This window comes from Bubalus bubalis, chromosome 5 (genome assembly GCF_019923935.1).
Source record: "Bubalus bubalis isolate 160015118507 breed Murrah chromosome 5, NDDB_SH_1, whole genome shotgun sequence".
In the NCBI taxonomy this organism is placed as follows: Eukaryota; Metazoa; Chordata; class Mammalia; order Artiodactyla; family Bovidae; genus Bubalus; species Bubalus bubalis.
Window position 1 is genome coordinate 62,288,052 of NC_059161.1, and position 13,735 is coordinate 62,301,786.

Below are 13,735 nucleotides of genomic sequence, written 5' to 3' on the forward strand. Positions count from 1 at the left end.
AAATAGGTACATTATGTGGATGTAAACGTGGATGGAGCAAAGACAAAAGGGAAGCAGGTATAAGTTGGTAGCCCAGAGGTCAGGAGTAACAAAAACATGTATATCTAAAAAAAATCAGTAGGACTGGAAAGCGAAATAAAATGACAACAATGGAGAGAAAAAAGGAAGAGCCTTGAATTAAGATCATCTCCAGAGGGAAGGAGGACAGGAGCAGCAGAGGAGTAGAAGTAAGGAAGATGGTTTTTAATAAGGACTTTTCCCAATCAGGGGAATAGCCTGCTGCATCCCCAAAGGAAGGAAAGGAACCCCAAGCATGTAAGATCCGCAGGGCTCAAGCACATATTCTGAATTTAAGGAAAATCCCAAGTAACTAAATAAACAGGCAAGACACAACCCAATCTACAGAGATTTTATAGTGCCCAGATTTTATAGTAAGATTCCAAACTAGGGAACTCTAAGGTTAGAAATCCATTCAGGGAAGAATGACATAAATGATTTCCCGGAACGTCTGTTGGTATTGAGATTTGGTTATTGCCACAGGATAAATTTATAAGGATTGTCCTGCCATTTTTAAGTTTTCTTTATTTTTTATATAAACTTTACTAAGTGCTGACAAAAAGTGTGGCTGCCACTGAGGTTTATTTAAAGCATGTGTGTGTGTGAGTGTGTGTGTGTGTGTGTGTGTGTGTGTGTGTTGTAACTTTGCGGAAATAACAAGTTAACATAATACGAAAATTTGTCATCAGTATAAAAGTATGATATAAAAATTCTCCTTCATGTTCCCTTTATGTTTATCATATATGATTATTCTATTTTTTAAGAAGATATATAGACCAAATTAAGCAAAACAACCACTGTAATCACCTTTTGTAGGAGTCTACGTATAAACATTTCTGTGTTAGGCATGCATGAACTGAAGCTCAAGACCTGCAGGTCATATTTCCACATTAGATGGTGGAGGTTTTGAGGCCAGAGCGTTTTCAGTACTTCTGCTTTTAAGGATCTGGCTATAAATGTTTATTAAAAGAATCTATAATGAAATCAGTTTTGTTATTTTTTAAATGGTTGCCTGGAGTGTGTTGGATGACTGAACGTCGGTTGTTAATCATTGAGCACTCTTGGTACCAAAAGTGTTTGATAGTATTGCCATCTAGGGGCTGAACGGAATTCTCAGCTCTGAAATAAACTGTAATTGAGCAGGTGCTGCTATTGACAATATACATATGTTTTTGCTTTATTGCCCACATGCTTTTCATGTTTCTTATGACAAAAGGATCTCTAAATGTCCCCCAGCAGCCTACCTTTTTTTTATATATATAATCTGTTAGAGGTGATTACTATTTGCTTTGGAGCTGATGCTTTTTTGGCATCTATTACCGAATATTCTGAACAAAGAATTGTTCTTTTTTGCATTATTAATCTTGCCCATGTTTGCCCTATTTCCACAGAAAAGGAATCATTTATCAGAAAAGAATGTTTGTAATCGGGACTTGTAGCATATTCAGCTTTAATATTCATTATGGTCATTCTAGTTCTGTGCTATATTTATCTAAAAGGCCAATCCAATGTTGTTGGGGAAATAAGTTTTAAATATTTATGATCTAACTTTTAATATTTCAAAAAAGAGAAATTAGTATTTCTGTAAAATTTGTTTCAGAGTCTGGTCGCTTAGCAAATGTTTAAATATTAAAAGATTTCAAGAGGTTAACGTGTAATATCATAATAGGACCTTATTGAAACAGGAAAATTGACTTTACAAGTTTTTGATAAGTAAAGGAAATTATATTTCCTCTGTTTGTGTTTAACACATAATAAACATTAACTCATACCAACTTTACAAAACTTATCACCAAGGATGTGGGGAAACAGTGTCAAAAATGATTTCTACAGTGTTTTGATTTTGTCTGACCAGGTTTTTTTTTGAAAAGTGGTTCAGTTGGATTTGTTTCAGAATTATTCTAGATTCTATTCAAAATGTTATTTGGATGCCCTCAGAAAGAATTTCCATACACATGACTTTGGTTTTCTCTGGTACCTATTCTCAGAAATAATTTCCTCTTCTTCATCTCACATTCCTCCTCCTGTGCCCAACAAGAAAAGACAATTGGAGACTATCTGTCACATTTAAGCATCAAATAAACCAAAGCTGACCTCATGCACCATTAAGTGTAGATATTCTACTAAACCAGTAAAAAGTTCCTTGTGATTATCCACACCCAATAGGTACACAACAGAGAGAGTCTGTGGGTGTGTGTTTGCCTATACACACATTACTGGTCACTTGCAGACTTAATTTCTATCTGTAAGCAGGTATTTCCATCCAGCCCAATCCTAAGGAAAGAGCACCTTAGGATTCTTGGCAGTTTAATTAAGCAAAATATGGTAAATGCTGGTCTCCAAGCAGAGGATAACTCATCGTGCTATTCTTCTTTTTTTAATTTTAAATTAAGAAGAACCAAACACTCAAAACCTAGCTAACAATTATTTTTGGTAAATTAAATAGTTTTAGTTAGCATGTTTTTAACAAATGAGATTTTCACACTGATATTAATAGTAGACTGCTCTCTGGATGTTTGTGCATTTATAGTTCAGTTGGTGGTGGTTTTCTTGTGTTTATTTTATTGCCTTTGTAAAATGTATATGCACACCAAGAGAGTGAAAGAGGATACTGGAGAGATGGGGAGAGTTTTCTATATGAACAAATAGTTTTGGGGTTTAAAGAGAGAGAATTAGGCTTCCTGTGGTTCAATTTCTAGACCCCTAAGATTATCCCATTCCCTGCCATGCAACTTGGTACCACTGATTTCCATCATAAGCTGGACGTGACACTGACCTGAAACATCTTAGATTTTAGTATTGTTGTAATTATATATCACATCCCTTGGGTTGCAAGCTCTGGAAAAGCAAAGATCCTATCTGATCTGAGGTGTGTATGTATGAAATCACACAACATTAGGTAATACATTTAGCGTGTGAAGAACAAGAAAACACCATATTGTTTTCTTAATAATTCAAAGCTCTGCTGTGCTCTTTGTGCTGCCAGTGGTGAGATACCTTGTCCAGAGAAGGACCTTCTAGCCACCAGTAGCAGTTTTCCAAAAGGAAATTAACCTGTTCATTTTCTTCCAGGGAACCAGCTATCAAGCCCACCTGTTTGGTTTGGAACCCTTCACCACATATCACGTCGGTGTTGTGGCCACAAACCAGGCAGGAGAAGTTTCAAGCCCCTGGACTCTGGTTCAGACCCTCGAATCTTCCCCCAGTGGGCTGAGCAGCTTCACAGTGGAACAGAAAGAGAATGGGCGGGCATTGCTGCTGCAGTGGTCGGAGCCTGCGAGAACCAATGGTGTGATTAAGGTAAAGTCTACCCTGGATATGTGGTCGTGTTTGGTGTTCTCCAGATAAATCGATGAGCCCTGACATGCCATCAGGTCACTGCGGGAACACTCCCTTCACAGTCTGGTTAATTCTTCCCGATAGCTCCTCCAGGCGCTTAATCATAGATCAGAGAAAACTAGCTCACATGTGTTATGCTTCCTGCGAACCCGACGCTGGCTAAGTACTCTCCATGGATTATCTCATTTAATCCTCACATCAGCCCTACGTGGTAGGTATCATTAAATCTCACCAGGCACATAAAGGCTAAATCATTGTCCAAGGCTAAATAGCATTGCGATGATCGATTTGGGATTTGAAGCTAGGAAGTCACACCAGAACTGAACTCCACATGACTGTGTTCCTACTACGTCCTGAATGGTCCTGCCCGACTCTTTGCTCAACCTTTCTCTAATGTGCACTTTGAATGGCGCTCACTCAGCAGGAAACAGGAAGCCCCACATGTCTGCTAAGTCCCCAGTGTCCCTATGTGGCCAGGAGGTGCAGTCTTGTTAATATCACATATAACTCAGGCTTCACCAGTCTCTGAGCCCAAATGAGGTTGCATTTCCATTGTTACCCAAGTTAGGATGCTTTGAAGCATCACCCACATGAGAAACAGCCTCATCTCCCTTCTGATTTTCTTCCACAGTGGTAGTGGCGACTCAGCTGTCCACCTATTACTGCCTCAGCCCATAGTCTTCTCTGACCCTGGACCACTACTCAGGCCCTCACCAACTGCCTTGTACAGGCTGGGGCTGCAGAATTTCCATCCGCTACACCTCTCATAGACACTCTGCCTCTCCTTGACCACTGTCTCTCAAGGTGGCTGAGACTCAGCTATGCCTTTGAGTAAAGCTTCCCTGAAACCCCTACGAGGAGGATGCCGGCAGGAAATTACCTGCAGCGGTGACTTAGAGCCATAACTAGAGCTCGCAGCCCAGACCCGCTCGCATGGGCCTTCTTGTAGGCTGCCTCGCCGCCTGGTGTGCTGGGTGCTTCTCTGCCCACCTCCAGGCCTACTGCAGGCAGCACAAGCAACTTCTTTCTCCCAGCCCCCAATGTGTGACACAGACTTCACCAACTCTGGGACAGGAGGCCTGAGCCTTAGGAACCATGGCTTTGAAATCTAAGCCACAGCGCTAAGGTTCCCAGCAGAAAGAAGAGTTTCTTTTCTCACACCCATCAAGGCATCCCTGACGAGTATTTGCTTCCTGTCCCAGCATCTGCCTTTTCCCAGAATGATTGACAATAAAAATATCTACTCCTTATACCTGCATTTGCATTTGCCAAATATTTATTGAGCTTCTACTAAGTGCCAGGCAATTATTCAAGAGTGAACAAGACAGGCACGGTCCCTCCTGTTACAGACCTTACGTGTGTGTCAAACAAAAAACTAGTACACAGATAGACCAGAGATCTTCAGAGAGTGGTGAACAGAACTAGCGAATTAAACAGAGTAATGTAATAATTCCTGTTCAGTCTTTAGAATGATCATTTGAACTGAGTTGACATTTGAGCTGAGCCCTGAATAAGACAGAGGCAGTCATGTGAAATATGAGAACAGTAAACGCAGGACCTGAAGCCAGGGATGCGCTTGGTGTCTTCACATCAGCGAAAGCAAGCCAGTGTGGTTGAAGCAATGGCTGGGGGAGGTGGGGGAGGGGATAGAAAGATGACACTAGAAGAGGTTCAAGGGGTCAGCAGGGAGTGGATGGTGCGCAACCTTGTGGTCTGTGATCAGGGGCTTAGAATTTATTCTGAGTACAGTGAAAAATCATGGAAGTGTTTAGGCAAAGGAATAGCCCAATCAAATTTATATTTTTTTAAAATCACTCTGGCTCCTAGGTAGAAAGTGGGCTATAAGACCAGTGGTGTTTGGAGTCTATTAAGAATTCAGGGTGGAATTGACTGTGGGTTGAATCCCAGTGGAAGTTGTGAAGGCAGAGAAATGTGGGTGGATTGGGAGTGCATTGAGAAAGTAGAGATAATGATATTTGTTAATGGGCTAAATGTGACATGTGAAGAAAAAGGAATATTTCTGAATGACTTACAGATTTTGGTCTTGAGTCCATAACCAGAAAGGTAAGGCTGGAAGATGGGCAGGTCTAAGGAGACAAGCAGGCAGGTGGAGGTACAAGTCTAGAACTCTCTCAAGAGTGCTTCATGAAGATGTATATATTTGGAATTCATGACCAGATGGGTAATGTTCAAACCCAAAGTCCTAGAGCAGATCAGCTATGGAGAGACTATAACTGGAGATGAAGAGACCCTGGAATCAAGCCCAGGGGAATACAGAAATTTGGAGGTGAACAAAAATTTGGAGGTCAAGAGAAAGGAGAGGATCTGGCAAGGCAAGTGAGGGAGGAAAAATAGATGAGTGGGATATTCCAAAAGGGAAGAGAAAATGTGCCAAATGGCGTAGAGAGATAAGTGAAAGAGGGCAGAGATAGGACCCTATATTTGGAAGCCAAGAGGTCATTGTGATCTTGACAAGAAAATCAAGTGGTAACATGGGAAACCTGATTGGGATGTTTTGAGGAAATAGGATAGCGACTCCTCAAAGAAGTGTAGATGGAAAGAAAAGCAGAGAAATGGAGCACGAGCCAGGGGACTATGGCGTCAAGAAATTTTCTTCAAAAATCAATGAAAGATACTAGAGTACATTTAAACGCTAATGGAAGTAACTCAGTAGAGGGAGATAAACCAGTGATGCAAGAAATAATGAGAGTAATTGTGAGAGTGAAATCTATATGAAGGGGGGAGGCATGGGATCCAGGGCCCAGGTGGTCTTCAGTGGAGGCAGAAATACTTTATCTATAACAAAAGGAAGGGAGGCAAATAGTGTATGTCTAGATTTACACATATGGTGGTGATAATATATAATGGGAGAACATTCCTTTCTGACTGCCTCTAGTTTCCTCAAACATGTGGTCATGTCAACAACAGGAGAGGTTGGCCATTAGTAGGGAAAGGAGAGACATGAAATAATCACTTTGGAAAATAAGAGAGTAAGCATATGGTTTTATAGTTGGTGATCACCTATTTAAAAGTTATAGTAATAAGTTTAAATGAGACCAGTCAATATGTTGTTCTTGTTGTTGTTCAGTCACTGAGTCATGTCCATTTCTTTGCCACCCCATGGACTGCAGCACACCAGGCTTCCCTGTCATTCACTGTCTCCCAGAGTTTGCTCAAACTCACGTCCATTGAATCGATGATGCCATCCAACCATCTCATCTTCTGTTGCCCCCTTCTCCTCCTGCCCTCAATCTTTGCCAGCATAATGGTATTTTCCAGTGAGATGGCTCTTCACATCAGGTGACCAAAGTATTGGAGCTTCAACTTGAGCACCAATCCTTCCAATGAATATTCAGGGATCCAGTCAATATATTTGACTGTTTTTGTCCAAACTCAGTTGGAAGCTAAGTTTGAGAGGGAGAAATGAATTTAACATTAATTAGAAATTTGCTTCAGATGGTGACTGCAGCCATGAAATTAAAAGACATTTGCTCCTTGGAAGAAAAGCTATGACCAATCTAGACAGCATATTAAAAAGCAGAGATATAACTTTGCCAACAAAGTTCCATCTAGTAAAAGCTATGGTTTTTCCAGTAGTCATATATGGCTGTGAGAGTTGGACCATAAAGAAAGCTGAGTGCCGAAGAATTGTTGCTTTTGAACTGTGGGGCTGGAGAAGACTCTTGAGAGTCCCTTGGACTGCAAGCAGATCCAACCAGTCCATCCTAAAGGAAATCAGTCCTGAATATTCATTGGAAGGACTGATGCTGAAGCTGAAACTCCAATACTTTGGCCACCTGATGCGAAGAACTGACTCACTGAAAAGACTGTGATGCTGGGAAAGATTGAAGGTAAGAGGAGAAGGGGATGACAGAGGATGAGTGGTTGGATGGCATCACTGACTCAATGGACATGAGTCTGAGCAAACTCTGGGAGCTGGTGAGGGAAGCCTGGTGTGCTGCAGTCTGTGGGGTTGCAAAGAGTTGGACACAACTGAATGACTGAACTGAACTGAGAAATTTGCCAGGTGAATATGGGGTGTGAGAATATTGAGGGGACAGAGAATCATTGAGGCTTTCAAATTGATTATGTAATCTGAATTCCCTTCAGAAAATACTCTATACCTCTTCCTTCAGGAGGGTGATCTTGCCTTGAGACCCCCAACAAGAAAATCACATCAAAATACAATAGTCCAACAAGAAGAAGATTTCCAAGTCTAGGTTCTTTAATCTTAAATAAAGTTAAAATACATCAACAACCCAGTCTAAGTCAAGCAACAAGTTAGGTTGCTTCTCCTCTTCCCCAAAGAACAATGAGTAGTATATGTTGGAAACGTGCTCTACATTTGTGTAATGAGTTTTCAGATGGTTTTCCCCAGAAAAAAAGTATATTTTGCTCCAAAGCAGCCACCAATTTTTCCATAACTGGTGAGAGAAAATAGGGTGGTTTTTTCCATTCCTTGTCTCCTCGTATCTATGTTTTTATACACATGTATAAGGCAATGGCAACCCACTCCAGTGCTCTTGCCTGGAAAATCCCATGGATGGAGGAGCCTGGTGGGCTGCAGTCCATGGGGTTGCAAAGAGTCAGACACTACTGAGTGACTTCCCTTTCACTTTTCACTTTCACGCATTGGAGAAGGAAATGGCAACCCACTCCAGTGTTCTTGCCTGGAGAATTCCAGGGACAGGGGAGCCTGGTGGGCTGCCAACTATGGGGTTGCACAGAGTTGGACACGACTGAAGTGACTTAGCAGTTATAACATATATGTGTACCTTGGCACATACATGTGTGCCTATACACAGACACATTGATGTATTTTCTGCCATGGCACTCTAGTACCAATGATTAAGCATTATAATCCATTTTCCAATAAATATTGTAGGAGATAGACAATGTGGATATGCCCTATTAGCCTACTAGGGATGAAATCAGAAGCACTTAATATTTATAAAATAGTGAATTGGAATACTAATCCCCACTTCTAAAAAAAATAAAAATAGGAGGAAACCCCATGAGCACTCTTTAAGTCAAAGAATCAGGTTCAGTAACTCTTAGCTTTTAGATACATGCTTATATGACACACACAGTCAGACACAACTGAGCTGACTGACTACATGACACCCAACTTAATAAAAAAAGGAGAGCAAAGATCCCATTCCTCAAATTAATATCAGAATGCTTCTTCTGGGTTAGGGTCATCAAGATGAGGAATAGGAGAAAGAAGAAGTTAAAAGTAACAAAATAATGACACCAAGAAACCGTATGCTTTATTTTCCATCTCCCTGCAGACATACAATGTCTTCAGTGAGGACGTCCTGGAGTACACTGGCCTGAATCGTCAGTTTCTCTTCCGACGCTTGGACCCCTTCACACTCTACACCCTGACCCTGGAGGCCTGCACCAGGGCAGGCTGTGCACACTCAGCGCCCCAGCCTCTCTGGACGGAGGAAGCCGCCCCCCACTCTCAGCCAGCTCCTACCATCCAGTCAGTGGGCTCCACCAGTGTTGAGCTGAGCTGGTCGGAGCCCATTAAACCCAACGGAAAGATAATTCGCTATGAAGTGATTCGCAGATGCTTCGAGGGAAAAGCTTGGGGGAATCAGACAATCCAGGTTGATGAGAAAATTGTTTTCATAGAATCTAATACTGAGAGGAATACATTTATATATAATGACACAGGTCTGCAGCCATGGATGCAGTGTGAATACAAAGTCCACACTTGGAACTCAGCTGGCCATGCCTGCAGCTCTTGGAGTGGGGTGAGGACCAGGCAGGCACCTCCGGATGGCCTCTATCCACCTGAGGTAGCCCAGGTATCTGTGAATCCCCCCAAAGTGCTGATTGCCTGGGTCCCTCCAGAGCAGCCTAATGGCATCATCCAGTCCTACAGGCTGCAGAGGAACGGAGTGCTCTATCCTTTCAGCTTTGATGCTGTGACTTTCAGTTACACAGATGAGAAGCTGCTCCCTTTCTCCACGTACAGCTATGGGGTCACAGCCTGCACCATTGGGGGCTGCTCTGCCAGCAGGACCGCCAGCATCACAACCCTTGAGGCTGCCCCTGCAGGGGTCCACCCTCCAGCCCTGAGGACCATCAGCGCCACTCAGATAAATGTATCTTGGTCCCCGCCATCGATTCAGAATGGAGAGATCACTCAATATTTACTCAGGTTGGATGGTAAAGAGTATCTCGCCGGGCAGAACCTGACTCTGTTGGTTTCCCACCTGCAGCCTTATACGCAGTATAATTTCTCCCTGGTGGCGTGTACCAAGGGAGGCTGCACAGAGAGCGTGCCAGAGTCTGCCTGGACAATGGAGGCCCCACCACAGAACATGGACCCTCCAAAACTGCAAGTTACGGGCTCAGAATCCATAGAAATCACCTGGAAACTGCCCAGAATCCCAAATGGCCAGATCAGAAGCTATGAGCTGAGGAGGGATGGAACAATTGTGTACACTGGCCTGGAAACTCGGTATCATGACTTTACTCTCACCCCAGGTGTGGAGTACGGCTATACGGTGATGGCCAACAACAGTCAAGGGGGTGTTTTGAGTCCACTTGTCAAAGATCGAACCAGCCCCTCAGCGCCTTCAGGGATGGAACCTCCAAGATTGCTGGCCAAGGGCCCTCAGGAGATCTTCGTGACCTGGGACCCTCCAGTAAGGACAAATGGTCATATTGTCAACTATACCCTCTTTATCCGTGAGCTGTTTGAAAGAGAAACAAAAATCATACACATAAACACAACTCATAATTCCTTTGGTCCACATTCGTTCACAGTAAACCAGCTGAAACCATTTCACAGGTAAGTAACTGACTCTGGGTTTACTGAGAACAAGCCACTGTCTCTTTCTATTACATGAACCCTTGGTCAGTTCCAATGAAGACCAAGAGCAAAATGTGTGATGCCCTCCAACCCCTCATCCATTTAACCATCCAAGTAGACTAACCACATCCTTATCCAGCCCAAAGCTGCTTGCATAACTTCTGGAGAGCAAAAGTCTTGCAGATGACATTTTGAGAGTCAGCTGTTTAGAAATGTCTGCAACTCATCACAATGTCTGGAACCCAGTAGCGGAGAGATGCCATCACTTCCCTGAGTCTGGTCCCCCCTGGAAACAGGCCAGCCCCTGGGCAGTTCTAAGAACACCAGTGGGGTTATCTGACCTAGGCTCTGAGGAAAAGGAGGTATTATTTTAAACAATAAAACAAGTAGCAGGCAATGAGAGCTGTTGCCAGCCAGGGTTGGACTGATCCAAAATTTGTTCTGGAGAGAGCACTCCTTATTGAATCCAACACATCTTCCAGGAATGATGAGGCTCCTCTTACTATTTCTGAAGCTCCTTAGGATCCCCTCAGCTCTGATCCCATAGTTTCTTGGGACAGTGCCACTTTGCCAGCTCACGTTTTGTCAGTGGTCCCCTCTGGGCTCTCTGATGAGCACAGCTGTGTGTTGCTTTCCACACAAAGGAATCTGACCACCGGTGCTCTTCCCGTAGCTTAAAGAATTGCTTGACTTTTTTCCACATCATATTTTAGGTAACATGAATCCCCAGCAAGAAGAGTAATAAAAAACATTTTATGCTTAAAATTTAGTAAAATGAACAGAACCACTTAAAAAAATTAAAGGCTAGAAAAGTGTTGATTTCCAACTACCATTCGTAAAATTCAGCTATTATTATAATCTACTGATATGCAGATTAGATCTCTCCTACAATTATCTCTGATATATAGTGCTGTTGAAATGAAACATTTGCAGTCCTGTGCATCTCCTCATGACAATTACTTAGGGTCACATTAAATATTAAACAGTAATTAAAACTTCCACAGGTATCTTCCGTAGCTAATCCGCATGCTGTGTGAGCTGGCTTTCATCTTACTCTGATGCAGGGTATGAAAAGGGTGCATAGCTGCAGAACTGTACATTTTATCCTGGCATCCTCTTTACATGACTGGTACCTGCACATTTTAAAGATCATATCAATTTGCCCCCCTTTGAAACTCTTACTAATAAATATTTCTAAGGGAAAAAAAAAAGTTTCCAGATGTGAGAAGGGTACTTTTCCCAGCCTGAAAAAAGAATATCTTATTTTTCTGAGACACTTAGGCATTTAAGACAATGAGAGATGTCCCTTGACTGTCCACTGTGTAACTGAAGATGTAAGTGACATAAATGACTTAAAATATCAGTGGAATATTACTCAGCCCTAAACAAAAAATGTAGTCATTTGCAATAATATGGGTAGACCTGGAGGGTATTACCTTTAGTTGAAATAAGGCACACAGAGGAAGACAAATGTTGTATGTACTCACTTACACGTGGAATCTGAAAAAACAAGCGAACAAATGTAACAAACCAGAAACAAGAGAGCAAACTAGTGTTTCCAATGAATAGGGGGGTAAGGGATGGGCAAGATAGATGAAGGGGGTATTACACTACTAGGTATAAAATAAAGACGCTAAATGGATGTAATGAACAATGCAGGAAACGTTCCCAATATTTTATAATAATTTTATATAGAATGTAAACAGTAAAAACATTAAATCATACACCAAAAATAAAAGCAAAATATCACTTCTATATGAAGTTGGGATTTATGTCATTCGGGGTTTTCCCAGCAGATTAACATTTACTGAATACTGCAAATTAGTGTGCCCTCCTTGGGGTACCCCTAGCTGGTCAGTAGGAAGAAGGAACCTAGGAACACTCTAAGAAGCGGAAAGAATCGGACCCAGAATTTTTTAATCCCCACAAATAATCCAGAAAGCAAATATTTCATATGTGAGAAATCAAAACTAATTCTCAGAATCACTTAGAAGTCTGATGCGCTATTCACAGCTGTGATTTGTTCACCAGTAAACTGGCAGCCCGTCATGGTGGAGATGGGCATGGGAGGAGAGGAAGGGAGGGGGAGCAGAAAAGGGAAGCAAGAGATTCCCCAAAGGGAGAGAAAACTGTAATTAAGAAGAGGGGAGGGGAACAGAAAGAGCAAGAAAGTGAACAGAAGGCGGGGATTGTCTGGAGGAGGTAAAGCAGGAAATAGAAGAGGGAATGGCCAGAAGCTAAAATAAATAAAGGGAGAAAGGAAGGTGGCTGGGGCTTGAGGGGAAATTAGGAGTGTCATAAAGTCCGCTGGGCATGGAAAAAAGGGGGAAAGCACTTATTTGCAACCACAGGCACTTAACACTAACAAAAGCCCCTTTTGTTGAAAGGGAAAAGTCCCTGGTATGTAAATAGACCTTTCCCAGTGGCAGGAGACCAGCTCTGAGGCAAAACATAATTGATTGGTTGAGTTTAACTAGATGGTGATAAGGTGTCTCTGTGATTGATAATCTGGTGTGTAGCTGGGTTAACTTTGGCCCCAAAAGGTCTCTGTGTGGTGTAAGGGAGCCTGTTCTAAGATGTTGGGTATCAGGTGAGGGGATTTATTACCACGGAGACCTTTACTCCATGACGTTCTTTCCTGACCTGAATTGTTCCTGGGGAATCATTTAGCTCCAACTGCAAAGGGAGGAGGAGCCCAGGGTTGCTGAAAATGCGTTCAAATTCCCCAGATCTGTGTTCTTCCTCCCTGTAGTAAGTAATTCTACAGAGTACCAGAATGTTCCTGAAAAGTATCTTGAAAGTGTATTGATTCTGTGCATTCCTGTTTAGGGAAGAATTGTGCCCATGCTTTCCAGACAGGTGAGGATCTTTGCTTTAGTTTGGAAAGCCAAGAGGCTTGAAAATGCTCTAAAATTTCCATAGAAACATGACTTTGTTGACTTTGAAAAGGGCTTATTATAGATAAGGATAAATATAAAGGTATCTGTCTCCCCTCCCCCCAGAAAACACTTGGTCTTTTAAAGATTCTTCCCATGAAAGTAGATTTTGCCAATAATGGGTCATTTCTGCCTTGTGTCCTGAAGGTATGAAGTTCGAATCCAAGCCTGCACCAGGCTGGGCTGTGTGTCAAGTGACTGGACGTCCATCGAGACCCTGGAGGTGGCACCTCAGCAGCAACCCCCTCCCCATCTAGAGGTGCAGATGGCTCCAGGGGGGTTCCAGCCCACCGTTTCCCTTCTGTGGACAGGACCCCTCCAACCAAATGGGAAAGTTTTATATTATGAATTGTACAGAAGACAAATAGCAACTCAGCCTGAAAAGTCAAAACCAGTGCTAGCCTATAATGGAAGCTCAAGCTCTTTTATGGATGTTGAACTCCTGCCTTTTACAGAGTATGAATACCAGGTAAGAAGCGGGTGTTATCAACTCACTCTCAGATGACAGGCACACATCAGTGCCTACTTGAAGAATTGCTTGCTGTCTAAAAAGCCACTTAAAGAAACATTGGGC

General features: G+C 42.5%; 1 protein-coding gene across 1 annotated transcript in view; it reads left to right on the plus strand.

Moving 5' to 3' along the window:
- The window catches only part of USH2A (usherin), a 940,802-nt gene that overhangs the window by 859,196 nt on the left and 67,871 nt on the right, over positions 1 to 13,735 (plus strand). Inside the window, exons 64-66 of the mRNA XM_044943197.2 lie at positions 3,130 to 3,357; positions 8,688 to 10,204; positions 13,309 to 13,630. Coding sequence (XP_044799132.2) covers positions 3,130 to 3,357; positions 8,688 to 10,204; positions 13,309 to 13,630 — 2,067 coding nt within the window. The remainder of the gene's footprint in view (positions 1 to 3,129; positions 3,358 to 8,687; positions 10,205 to 13,308; positions 13,631 to 13,735) is intronic.